The sequence below is a fragment of the Lagenorhynchus albirostris genome, chromosome 1 (assembly GCF_949774975.1).
Source record: "Lagenorhynchus albirostris chromosome 1, mLagAlb1.1, whole genome shotgun sequence".
Classification (NCBI taxonomy): domain Eukaryota; kingdom Metazoa; phylum Chordata; class Mammalia; order Artiodactyla; family Delphinidae; genus Lagenorhynchus; species Lagenorhynchus albirostris.
The window spans coordinates 118,968,293-118,982,141 of record NC_083095.1 but is presented as its reverse complement, the minus strand read 5'-3'; the positions used below and the strand labels follow the sequence as shown (position 1 = coordinate 118,982,141).

Here is a 13,849-nt window from a genome sequence, read left to right as displayed (position 1 = left end):
TACTTTATATAAGTGGAGTCATTTCAATATTTGTCCTTTTGTGATTGGCTTATTTTACTTAGCATAATGTCTTCAAGATTCACCCATGTTATAGCATGTGTCAATATCCTTCCTTTTTTTAAAAAACAATTTTTAATTATGGTAATATACACATAACATAAAATTTACTGTCTTAACCATTTTTATTATTTTCTTAATAGATTTTATTTACTTATTTATTATTTATTTATTTATGGCTGCATTGGGTCTTTATTGCTGCGCATGGGCTTCCTCTAGTTGCGGCTAGCGGGGGCTACTCTTTGTTGTGGTGTGCGGGCTTCTCATTGTGATGGCTTCTCTTTTTGCAGACCATGGGTTCTAGGCACGTGGGCTTCAGTAGTTGTGGCTCACAGGCTTTAGAGCACAGGCTCAGTAGTTGTGGTGCACAGGCTTAGTTGTTCCGTGGTGTGAGGAATCTTACTGGACCAGGGATCAAACCTGTGTCCCCTGCATTGGCAGGTGGATTCTTAACCACTGCACCACAAGGGAAGCCCCTTAACCTTTTTTTTTTTTTTTTTTTTTGCGGTACGCGGACCTCTCACTGCTGTGGCCTCTCCCGTTGCGGAACACAGGCTCCGGACGTGCAGGCTCAGCGGCCATGGCTCACGGGCCCAGCCGCTCCGTGGCATGTGAGATCTTCCCGGACCGGGGCACGAACCCGTGTCCCCTGCATCGGCAGGCGGACTCTCAACCACTGCACCACCAGGGAAGCCCTTAAGGGGAGTTTTATGGAGATTTCATTTAGTGGGCATGCTTGATTAAATCATTGGCTGCTGGTGATTAGCTATCTATGGGCCTTTTGTCATCTAATTAGCATAAAAAAGACATTCTTATCACTTAGGGGATTCCAAGAAATTTAGGAGCTGTGTGTCAGGAACCAGGGACAAACAGGAAATATTTATTTATTATTGTGCCACTCACCATGCTACTTTCTGTGTCTGAATTTGTCTGTTGTAGGTACCCCCATATAAGTGGAATCATATAGTATTTGTCTTTTTGTGACTCGCTTATTTTACTTAGCATAATGTCTTCACGATTCATACATGTTCTAGCATGTGGCATAATTTCCTTCCTTTTTAAGGCTGAATATTCCATTGTATGTATATGGACATTTTGTTTATCCATTCTTTCAATCGAATGATGGACATTTGATTTGCTTCCACCTTTTGGCTGTTGTGAATAATGCTACTGTGAACATGGTTGTACAGATATCTGTTCAAATCTCTGCTTTTCAAGCCTTAAATGTAGGGCTCTCCTGTTCAGCTCCCTACCTGATCTTAGAACTGGTTGAGGCATTTGCCCTCAAGCCACTTCACCTTTCATGGGTTTTCTTACTGCTCACAGCTCCTGTTTCTCCTCATTATAGATGTTTGGCGTTTATTTATTTATTTATGGTCCTTGGAGATTCTCCTCGCTTTTACCAAGCCCAGCAATGCATGAAAATTGTTAGTTGTAATTTATCCAGCATCTAGTGTGGTTTGGATAGGAGTGTTCTTCAAGGTACCTACTTTACCATATTGCCAGAAGCAGTATCTGTTAAATTTTAAGCTTCAAACATGTATGAAAACATATTATATTTTCTCTTTCTGGAGCATAGTTATTTTCATCTTTCTTTGTAAGTGATAAATGTGTTTTTGGTGTTTTTAACTTTCAGGATACTTTGCATGTTAAATAATATTCGGGAGTGGGTGATGGGGAACAGCCTGAATCTCTTAACCTCCTTTGTTCACTCTTAGCAGTTTTTCAAACATAAGTAAATTACTAATTAAAATTTTTAATTAAATATATTAAATAATGCTCCTTTAGTTACTTAATATCTACCAGTTGTGAAATACCTTTAATACTGTGTAGTGTATCTGAGTATAGGTATAAAACTGTCTTAGATTTTCCCTTGAATTTTTCTCTTGCCATAATTACTGAGTTAAGTGAAACTCTCTTAAAAAGCACTGTAACATCTAGCATAGTTTTACCAAGAAAGATGTGCTGATAAATATCTAATCAGAGTAGTCTATATGTCACATAGTTCTTATATATTGCTTTCCTTTGCATGTTTAGATTTTTGTAATGACTTCTATAGGATAGGAATATTAGGGGTGAAAGTTGACTAATATTATAAATGAGGAGCAAAGATATTATGCAGATCCGAGTTTGCAGTTTACTAGGGTTTTTAAGAGCAAACAGAACTTCTTCATATTAACCTATATCTGTCTTAATTGCAAGTAATATCCTGATTAAATATCAAGGTCATTATTGAAAAGCGTAGAATTGAGGGGGGAAATGTGAAAGATAATAGAGAGTGAGGATTAAAGAAAGAAGAGGATATGAAACTATAGATAAAAAGATGTACTGGAGTAATGTTATTGATTTGTAGCTTGACACACTTTATAAATATCTGAAGGGAAAGAGGGTGTAAGATATAAAAATATGCTTATTGGGGCTTCCCTGGTGGCGCAGTGGTTGAGAGTCCGCCTGCCAATGCAGGGGTCATGGGTTCGTGCCCCGGTCCAGGAAGATCCCACATGCCGCGGAGCGGCTGGGCCCGTGAGCCATGGCCGCTGAGCCTGCACGTCCAGAGCCTGTGCTCCGCAACGGGAGAGGCCACAACAGCAAGAGGCCCACGTACCAAAAAAAAAAATATATATATATATATGTATGTATATATATATATGCTTATTGCTAAAAGCTTTTGTGATATAAACTATATTCTAAAAGGTTCAGATTAAGGTTCATTGAGAGAAGAAGGGAAAACACATACATTTGGCCCTCCGTATCCGTGGGTCCTACATCAGTGGATATGGAGGGCTGACGGTACTATACCATTTCAAATAAGGGATTTGAGCATCCTTGGATTTTGGTATCCATGGGGGATTCCAGAGACGTGAGGGACAACTGTATCTTAGAAGATAATGTAGTATGTATGGTTTTATAACTCCCCTACCCCCTCCAAAACTGCTGTGCTTCTTTGAGTTATTTACATGTTATCACATGCTTGGGTGAAACTGAATTTTTCTTCCTCATTACATTTCCTGTTAAGTCATTAATATTTTGAGAATATTTTGGAGAGAAGAAAATACTAGATACTCCATCATTTGAGGTAGTTATAAAATTTCTCATTTATTTTTTAGATTGAAGGTTAGAATGACCTGTAAGATAACTACTTCATTAATTCATTGTGCTTGGGGATCTTTTTAGGGTATTAAACTTACTTATTTCTAATCATTCATGTAACTGCTTTTATTCCCATAAAGTGTGTTAAAATTTTCACGTGGCTTTATTTCTTTGACAGTTTCTTAAATAGCAGAGAAAATATGATGTGTCTTCTCTAACTTTAAATTTTAATACAATTGCTAATTTTAGTATTATTAAACATCAATGTTTTAAGAAATTAGGTTAAAAAGAATTGTTACAAAAAATAAGAGTTTAAATCAAGTAAGGAATATACAGTGTGCCTGGATTGTTAGAAGTTCGGTTAATGAAATGAGGCTCATATTTGAAATGAATAATTATTTAGTCACATGTGACTAAGTTATTTTTGTTGCATTATTAGAGAAGTACAAAAAAATGAATTTCTCTTAATTTTTATTTTTTAGCAAATTTTAAAAGCTTGTATTGAACAAGTGAAAAAGTATCCAGAATTCTATACTCTCCATGAAGTCACCAGCTTAATGGGATTCTTCCCATTCAGAATAGAGATGGGATTAAAGTTAGAAAAAACTCTTCTTGCATTGGTAAGGTTTACCATAAGAAAATAAAAGTAAACTTATTTTTGTCTGAAACATCATCTGTATTTCACACAGAAGCATAATTTAGACATATTTCAGTATTTATGTTTAAATTTTGAGCAGTAACAAGATATACTTTTTAAAATACGCAATACAAATGTGTCCCCTTTTAATGTATGACTACCATTACTTGATGTTTTTAAAAATATCACTACTGGGACTTCCCTGGTGGTCCGGTGGTTAAGACTCTGCACTCCCAGTGCAGGGGGCCTGGGTTCAATCCCTGGTCAGGGAACCAAACCCCACATGCCGCAACGAAGATCCCACGTGCCACCAGCTAAGACCCGGTGCAGCCAAATAAATAAATAAATATTTAAAGAAAAAATAAAAAGTTAAAAAAAAATATCACTACCAACTTTATTTCTTGATTTTCTTTTCTTAGTTTCCATCTCTTTTATGTTTCTGAATACAAGCAGAAAGCTTTTCTTTTAAGGGGATTTTACTCAATATCATGTTGGAAGTAGGTGTGTGTAAAGAAGATATTTTAGAGTTTCTCTTATACCCTGCTCTGACTTGTACTTCATAAAATGAGAGGTTAGATTTTAAAATGACAGGATGATTTCATGGCACCCTTATCTTGGACCCTTTTTTTAAAAAAAACCTATATGGGGGACTTCCCTGGTGGTACAGTGGTTAAGAATCGGCTTTCCAATGCAGGGGACTCAGATTTGATCCCTGGTCGGGGAACTAAGATCCCACATGCCGCAGGGCATCTAAGCCCACATGCTGCAACTACAGAGCCCATGCACCCCAACTATAGAGCCCACGCGCTCTTTAGCCCGCGTGCCACAACTAGAGAGCCTGTGCACCACAACGAAAGATCCCACGTGACCTAGCTAAGACCCAATGCAACCAAAAATAAATAAATAAATAAAATCTTTAAAAAGCAACTATATGGTGGTTGTCAAGTAAAAACATTAAGGTCTTGTCTTAAGACGTCTGTAAATTTGATATTTGCATTTAGTACAATGAAGAATTTTAAGTTATAAGTTTCATATGATGAAAAGATACTTCAGGGAAAAAATACATCAAGATTTCTGCAATAAAACATTCATTTTTTTTTCTTATTTAGGGCAGTGTAAAGTATGTGAAAACAGTATTTCCCTCAATGCCTGCAAAGTTGCAGCTGTCAAAAGATATACCCACCACTGAAACACCAGAACAAACAGCTGCAGCTATGCATTATGTAAGTAGTAAAGTGGTTTTGGATCTTCCTAAGCAATCTTCTGTACCTCATAAAGTACATGTAACCTGGTTGTTCTAAAGTACCCTTCCTGAATTACTCCCTTCTTTTCATTATTTAATCAAAGAAGTTTCTAATAAGTGTAATCAAGTAACAAGTTTCATGTTGTTTTTCAGGACATTAGTAAAGACCCAAATGCAGAGAAGCTTGTTGCAAGATATCACCCTCAGATAGCTCTAACTAGTCAAGCATTATTTACCTTATTAAATAATCATGGACCAAGCTACAAGGAACAGTGGGAAATTCCAGTGTGTATTCAAGTAATACCTGTCACAGGTTTGTGATTTGCCATGTCAAGTAACACTCTCAAAAGAGGAGTTGAAACAGTTCTATTTCAGCAGTCTGATTATAGGTGGTCATTTGTCAAATACAAAAAGCTAAGTTTTGATTTAAGGAGGGTGTAAATTTGACAATTACATTCAGTAGAAGAACTTTTTAATATATAGTGCTAAGTATACAATTGACACTCATAAATGAGTTATTAGATTTACAGGACCTGTATGCATGCTGGGTGTGTGAGAAGTAGAGAAAAAATTATAGTTTAGGGTGGCCAAAGATACATGAAATGGTGAGGTTCTTCTGTCTTTCACTGAAATAAAAGGAATGCGATACTTTATTAGACAGCCTCAAATGCGTTAGTTTCCAGGGTTTATTTACTTACCTATTATTGGAATTCAGATTTAAATAAGTCTATACTTATAAGATAGTCTCTCTCTTAACAGTAAAATTAATATTTACACATAAATTCTGTACCAAATATTATTCCCCTTCTATTTTTGTTCATATTTAATAATTTTCTCATATCTTTTAGAATTAATATTCTTGTATGTAATAACATAATTGGAGTAAATGAAGGACTATGTCTAAAAACAAAACTACAAATTAGAGTTAAATGTAATATATTCTCCGTGGTAAACATTTTATCACTTTTTGAAAGTATAACCCAAGAGGAACCGAGTAATAATGACAGTAAAAGTATAACAATAAAAAACAGAAAATCTTTTTTTAAATTGTTAGAAAAAGAACATGTTTTTCTTGCCAGTAAGAGTCTCTTGCCCTTAGATCTCTAAGGGACTTTAAAAATCTTTTCATTCAAGGCACACGTATGGGACATGTGCTTCCAGTTTCTATCCTGTGTCTCTTTGTTTAGTAATTCTTCTGTTATACATCCTGGTTTGTTTTTTTTTTTAATATGACTACTAGTAACAAATCACTCCCATTCTTTTTCTGTGTTAAGGTTCAAAACCAGTTAAAGTAATTTATATTAATTCACCACTTCCCCAAAAGAAAATGACAATGAGAGAGAGAAATCAAATCTTCCATGAAGTTCCCTTAAAATGCATGATGTCCAAAAACACAACTGTTCCAGTCTCTGCAGTATTTATGGACAAACCAGAAGATTATATATCTGAAATGGAAGTATGTAATGCTTTCTTTTCTTTTCTTAAGAGAATGTACTTGTTTATCCTTTTGAAGAATAACATTTTATTGCAAGTCTCTAAATCTGGTAGTTAAAAATACAGACTTTAGATTGAAACTTAAAATTGAACCCCACGTGGATCTAGACTTTAGACAACTAATTTAACCTCCTTCAGCCTCAGTTTTCTTCTTTTATAAAAGAAAGATGATAATACCTACTTCATAAAATTGCTGTCAGGATTAAGTTTGATATTTATACGTAAGATGCTGAGCACAGTCTTTAGTACGTATGTACTAAAAATTCAGTCAGTAATGGTGGTCATAGTGGTGATGGTTTTATTTAATTAGTCTCATTTGTATTCAAGAGTTTTTAAGTATGAAAAGGAACAGATGAGTTTGACTGGGGCAACAAGAATTTGCTGGATTGTTAATCCTTTTTAGTGTATGCTTATCATCTGCGTGACCGTAGGCAAACTACATAATCTCTTTGTGTCTAGTTTGCTCTGTCTGTAAGATGGGTATCATGATAACCTAACTCATAGAATTCTTGGGGATTAAATGAGTTAATACACCTAAAGCATTTAGAACAATGCTTGGTACTCCATAAATACTAGCTTTTATTATTTTGTGTATTTTGAAATATTTTTCCATGATTATTAGAGCAAGGCATTCTGTTTATACAAAACTTTATTCATCCATTCCACAAATATTTACTGAGCAGATACTGTTCCATGCACTGAGGATACAGCAGTAAATAAAAATGAAGTCTCTTTTCTTTCAGAACTTACATTAGTGTCAGAGGGCACAGATAATTAAAACAGTATCAAAAAAGCACACACTGATAAATACTATGCAGAAAAAAGGAATAGGTTAAGGGGAAAGAGATGGGAATGGGATTCATGATCAGGAAGGCTTTTCCAAGGACAGGAAATTTGAACAGGGACTTGAATAAAGTGAGAGAGCAAACAAAATTAGAAAATAAAATAGAAAAATTTTTTTCTTATTTACATATAAGAGCTCATACTATTTTAAGAATATTGGCCTTTTGTCTTTCATATTTGTTTATTTTTTTTTTGGTTTGCCATTTGCCTTTCAGTATTTTTATGATGTGTATGTCATAAAGCACTTCCAACTTAAGTTTTTTGGAGGTATTTTTGTTTTTTGTTTTGTTTTACATTTTTAAATCTATCTAAAATTTATATTGGTGTGAGGTGAATGTCAGTAAGTAACAAGTGCTATGAAGAAACATGAAGTAGGTTAAGAGGGATGAAAAGTGACGGAGTAACTTCTTTCAGTAATGGCAGACCAAGTAATTTGGGCCTTCCATTACCGATGACAACTAAAAAAAGCTGGACATATTATATAAGTTTATTTCTTAGAATCATCAAAGACCTAACAAGATAGGGGGTACTATCTGAGGACTGAGATACTAAAGAAGACCAGAATCCAGGTTGGTAAGCCTGTCACTTAGGGTAGTTTTTGCCCTGAATGGTATTTCAGTTCTGAAGAGGCAACAGAAAATGTGCTTTTGGCAGCATCACAGGACTAGGAGGACAAAAGTCAGAGTTCAGTTTTCCACCATGAGCTTGGACCCTGCAGGGCTATACCCCAGGAGTAAGAGTGAACAAGAAATAAATCAGCTTTCTTGTAGATTGTATTCTGGGTTTTCAGGCCTTGAACTTGGATTCAGATGCTTTTGGATTGCTAGTGTCTCTAGATACCTAACAAAAGCAAGTGACAATACTTCTTAGAGGAACAGAATGTCATTTTGAGCCTCAAATTATTTGTACAAACAAGTTTTTAAATATAGCATCTGGAAAACATTTAAAGATAACTAGACACTGGAGGAGTAAATAAAAATTAAGTTTCTTTTCATGTACTGGATACTCTGAGCACCAACCATCACAAACAATGACCAAAGAAATAGACTCACAGAAATGGATCCTAGAATTATCATTCACAAACTGTGAGCCAACTCTGTTTAATTATACAGCATGCAAGAAAATTAAAGCCATGTTTTGTTTTGTTTTTTTTTTTGCGGTAACGCGGGCCTCTCACTGTTGTGGCCTCTCCCGTTGCGGAGCACAGGCTCCGGACGCGCAGGCTCAGCGGCCATGGCTCACGGACCCAGCCGCTCCGCGGCATGTGGGATCTTCCCGGACCGGGGCCCGAACCCGCGTCCCCTGCATTGGCAGGCGGACTCTCAACCACTGCGCCACCAGGGAAGCCCTAAAGCCATGTTTTAATTGGAAGGAATATGCCTTGCAATGCAGGGGATGCGGGTTAGATCCGTGGTAGGGGAACTAAGATCCCACATGCCATGGGACAGCTAAGGCCGTGCGCCTCAACCAGAGAGCCCGTGTGCTGCAAACTAGAGCTCACATACTTGGAGCCCGTGCATCACAACTACAGAGCCCACACGCCCTGGATCCTGCACGCTACAGCTAGAGGGAGAAAACCCGCATGCCACAACTAGAGAGAAGCCCACACGCCGCAACTAGAGAGAAGCCCGTGTGCTACAACGAAGACCCAATGCAGCCAAATAAATAAATAAATATTTATTTATTTTTTTAAAAAAAGTACAGTTAAAAAAAAAAAAAGTACAGTTAAGAATGCTGTAAAGGGGGTTATTAGCACATTAGATAAAACTGATAAGAGAATTAATAAACTGGAAGATGGGTCTGAAAAGACTATAATGAAACAGGCAACAAAAAGAAAATACGGAGAGTAGGGCAAGAGGTATAGAGAATGTAGTGAGAATGTCTAACATTTGTGTACTTGCACCCAAAAGAGAGGTGTAAAAGAGGTAATGGGACCAAACCATCTTGGAGACAAAGAAAAAACTCTTAAAAGCCACCAGAGAAACAAAAGGCACATTAGCTATAAAGGACTGAGAGTTAGACTGGCAGGTAACTTCTCAACAACAACGATGGAAGCCAGAAGACATTGGGACAATACATTCTCCTGAGAGAAAATAACCCTCTTACTAAAATTCTCTAACCAGTGAAATATCCTTAAGTAATAAAAAATTAAGAAAAGATATTTTCAGATAAAAACTGAATTTGCTACTAGCAGACCTCCTCTAATGGATGTTCTTCAGGCACAAGGAGAATAATCCCAGATGGCAAAAGGATGGTGAAAGATGCAAGAATGAATAAAGAATAACAAAAGTGAAAATAATGTGGATGGGCTCTAATTTGTAGGTGAGTGCAGGGGCACTTGGGAACTTAAGTAGTTCTGAGATGACCTGGGTCCTAAGAACTCTAGAAACTAACCAGCCAAAGTTCCTTCGAAGACAAAAGCCTTGGCTCAGGAAAATTCACCAGTGGTAAAGTTCATATTGAGCAGAACAAGGACATTAAAGGTAAAGGAAAAATAAGTTTTCAGGTAATTGTGGGAGAGGGAAATAGAGAAAGCAGATATCAGAATGTACTAAAGATTTTATATGCACACACAAACACATGCAAACCTACATGCATACATACATACATCATGGTAACAGTGAAGCATGAGCTTAGAGCCATGAAGCTAAGAAAGCTATCCTGGCACACTGTCACACAGGATTGTCCTCCTGCAGAAGCAGGTGTGCCCATCTCAATTAAACATGAGAAACAGAAGAGGATTGTTGATGGAAATTCTTACAAAGTTATTAGAGGAAGAAAAGATAATTGCTATAACATTTTTACAGTCAAATGAAGAGAGATGTACCCACAGAACAGATGAAAACTAATGTGTTCATCCTTTGCCCTAGAAATCTCACTTCTAGAAATGTAGCTCAGAAGTACACTAGGAAAAGAATAAAATATTTGTGCAGGGTATTCACCGCAACTATAGGTATTCATTAGAAACAGTCGTCATGTCCCTTAATAGGGTATTTATTAAATAAACTGTACATCTTCAATAGCATACTATGCAACTATTACAGGCATACCTTGTTTTATCGTACATTGCTTTATTGCACTTCAAAGATGCTGCTTTTTTTACAAATGGAAGGCTTGTGGTAACCCTGCATCAAGCAAGTCCATCATCGTCCTTTTTCCAACAGCATTTGCTCACTTCATGTCACTGTGTCACATTTTGGTAATTCTTGCAGTATTTCAGACTTAATCATATTTGTTAATGGTGATCTGTGATCATTGATTTTTGTTTTGTTTTGTTTTGTTTTTTGCGGTATGCGGACCTCTCACTGTTGTGGCCTCTCCCTTTGCGGAGCACAGGCTCCGGACGCGCAGGCTCAGCGGCCGTGGCTCACGGGCCCAGCCGCTCTGCGGCATGCGGGATCCTCCCAGACCGGGGCACGAACCTGTGTCCCCTGCATCGGCAGGCGGACTCTCAACCACTGCGCCACCAGGGAAGCCCAATCATTGATTTTTTGATATTACTATTACAACTTGCTGAAGGCTCAGATGATGGTTAGTGCTTTTTAGCAGTAAAGTATTTTTCTTAAGACATGTACATTTTTAAAGACATAATGCTATTGCACACTTAATAGACTGTAGTGTAAACATATCTTTATATGTACTGGGAAACCAAAAAAAATTTGTGTGACTCACTTTTTTGTACTATTTGCTTTATTGTCGTGGTTTGGAACCAAACACACAATGTCTCCAAGGTATGCCTATAAAAAGAATAAGAAAGCTCTAGGTATGCAACTGTAGTGTGATAGCCAAGATATACTGTTTAAGTGAAAATGGTCACTCAGAGAATTAAGTGTCTATACATCCTTAAAGATTTATATCCTAAGTTCAAAAAGAATTGCCAAATATTTTAAACTGCATTTCGTAATCATATTATTAGTAATGATATTGCTGTTGTTATTTTGAACACATTAGATAGTACGATAAAACAAATAAGTACTTATATTTGTATTAGAAACCAAGAATTTTAGCATAAGAAATACAAATGCCAATCAAAGGACTTAAGTAAAAACCTTATAATAATATTGGAATTATATAAAAAAGATGCCAGTGCCAACTTGAAGGGTTTCCCGTTGGCCAGAGTGTGTCAGTTTGACCATGACAAAGAATAACTGCAATGGATGGAAACATATGAAATAGTTAAAATCCATGAATTCATAATAATATCTTTTTAAAAAAGTATTAGTCACCTTTGGAGGGTGCTAGTGTATCAAGTCATTATTCTGAAAACTGATTTTTGAAAATTCAAGTATTTGTCTTACTTTTCCAGTACAAACTGTATTTCAGGTAATGATGAAATACGACTGTTACCATTTTGCAGTTCCTAATGAAATAGTGAATCTAGGCAGTGATCATCATCAATGACTGCTAAAAGCATTAGAAGATTAACAAGGAATTTTAATGGGTAGATTAGTTTGTCGACCCTTGATGAATCAACAGAACTGTTGTAATATCACAAGAAGAAAGATAAGCAGATGACATTAGCCTCCTGATTGAAGTGGGAAGTACACAGTACCACATATAACATGTTCAGATTTTTTTAAATGTGCCTGAATCTGGTCAAGCTACTAGATCATTTTAATAAGAAATGTAGGGGAAGAGTGTGTTAAATGATATCATGGGGATGCAAAATCCAGAATATGGAAAATTTTATAGGATAACTCATCTAGTTTCTTCTACAAATACCTGGTGGATATGGGAGTTGGCAGAGTATGGGGGAGAGGCATTTGAGAAATAAATTTGAGAGACATCACCCAAATGCAGTGTAGGGATCTTGGTTGGATCCTGATTCCAATAAACAATTGTAAAAAGAAATTGATCAGACTAGGAAATTTTAACAGTGATTAGATATTTCCAGCCATTAAGGAAGTGTTAATTTATTGATACAATTAATATGTTTTACCGAAGAATCTTTTTATAACCACATACTAAAATATTTACAGATAAACTGCTGTTTTTATCCAAATTTGTCAGGGGTTGAGAACATTGTTTTTCAATTCATTAATTTTGGTTTTATATTTATGAAATTCCTTCATTTTATTATTGTGATTATATTATTCTTTTCCTGTTTCTTGAAAAGGCTATGAATGATGCTTCAGATTTTTAATGTCCAGTGTTCTCATTTTTATTGCTTTTTAAGTATTCTGTAATTATCATTTTAATTTCTTCTTTTATCCAATAATTTGGAGAGTTTTTAAATTTCCAAGTTCTTGGGTTTATTATTGTTTGTTTACTTTTTTCTTAATGGTTTCTAATTTTATTTTCTTCTAAACAGAGAGTCAGACCTTAACAGATTCTGCTTTATACTATATTGATGTTTTCTTTGTGTATTAATTTATAGTCCATCTTTGGAAATGCCCCTTCGATCCTTGGGAGGGAAAAGGTATATCTTTGCAGTCTATATGTATGTTTTCAGTCATTCATGTATCTTTGTTTCAGTCATTAAATATTATTCATACTTTCTACATCCTTATATTTACTAAGAGACAGTGTATCAATGACCAAGTACAGTTGTGTTTCTGTCAAATTTTCCTTTTATTTTTCAGTTTTGACAATTTTGATGTTGTTATTTGACATGTCACAGTTCATTATCTATTCATCATGGATTGCATCTTTTTCAACATAGGATTCCTTTTTCTATCTAATGCTTTTTGCATTGACTTCTCTCTAACACTTAATATTGCTAGTCCTTCTTTCTTTATTTCTTGGTGTCATGTCCCATTGTTTTGTTTTGAACCTTTTTGTGTAAGAATGCCTCATGTAAACAGAGTATAGTTTAATTTTATTTTTTGACTAAATATGGTAGTCTTTTTATTTTAGCAAGTGCTGAGAAACTGCTTACTATGTACAAAGATTATGCGAAGAAACTTTCTATATATAATTTCTCATTTAATCCTTAGAATAAACCCAAGAGGATAACCCTATTATCCCTATTTCAGAGATGAGGAAATTGAGTTTCAGAGAGGTAAAGTAATTTACCCAGGTAGATCTTTCTTACTCACTACCTGAGGCTGTCAGAATATTTTTCTCTCAAATCCTAGACTGTAATCCAATTCCATGGTATTTATCTAAAGTGCTCTGCCATACTGAGGAGAGATGTTGCTACCTAGGGAGAAGATAATTTATTCCTGAATAAATTAGAACTGTCTGTAGTTCTTCTATTACCCAAACAATACATGAAAAACTATAACCTCAGTGGCTTCATGTCCCAGAAAACAATAAAACCACTTCCTATCCATTTCTCCTCTTATTACTGACAGTTGTTTTCCCTGAGTAGATGTATAAAGAAAGTCACTGATTGATGTGAGAGGCTGTTGACACTTCCCCAGTTGCATTAGAGAGCAGCTTCCTTACCATGGCGAAGACGCTTTCCTCCTGGTCAGCTAAGTCTCTGCAAGAGTGTATAAACTGGGTATGAATGAAGATCTTTTGCCTTCCTATTTGGCCTA

At 35.9% G+C, this 13,849-nt stretch overlaps 1 protein-coding gene across 1 annotated transcript in view; it reads left to right on the top strand.

Annotated features, from left to right (window-relative positions):
- ICE2 (interactor of little elongation complex ELL subunit 2) overlaps positions 1-13,849 on the top strand; it is a 67,815-nt gene that overhangs the window by 20,775 nt on the left and 33,191 nt on the right. Inside the window, exons 7-10 of the mRNA XM_060151165.1 lie at positions 3,630-3,767; positions 4,894-5,007; positions 5,181-5,340; positions 6,302-6,483. Coding sequence (XP_060007148.1) covers positions 3,630-3,767; positions 4,894-5,007; positions 5,181-5,340; positions 6,302-6,483 — 594 coding nt within the window. The remainder of the gene's footprint in view (positions 1-3,629; positions 3,768-4,893; positions 5,008-5,180; positions 5,341-6,301; positions 6,484-13,849) is intronic.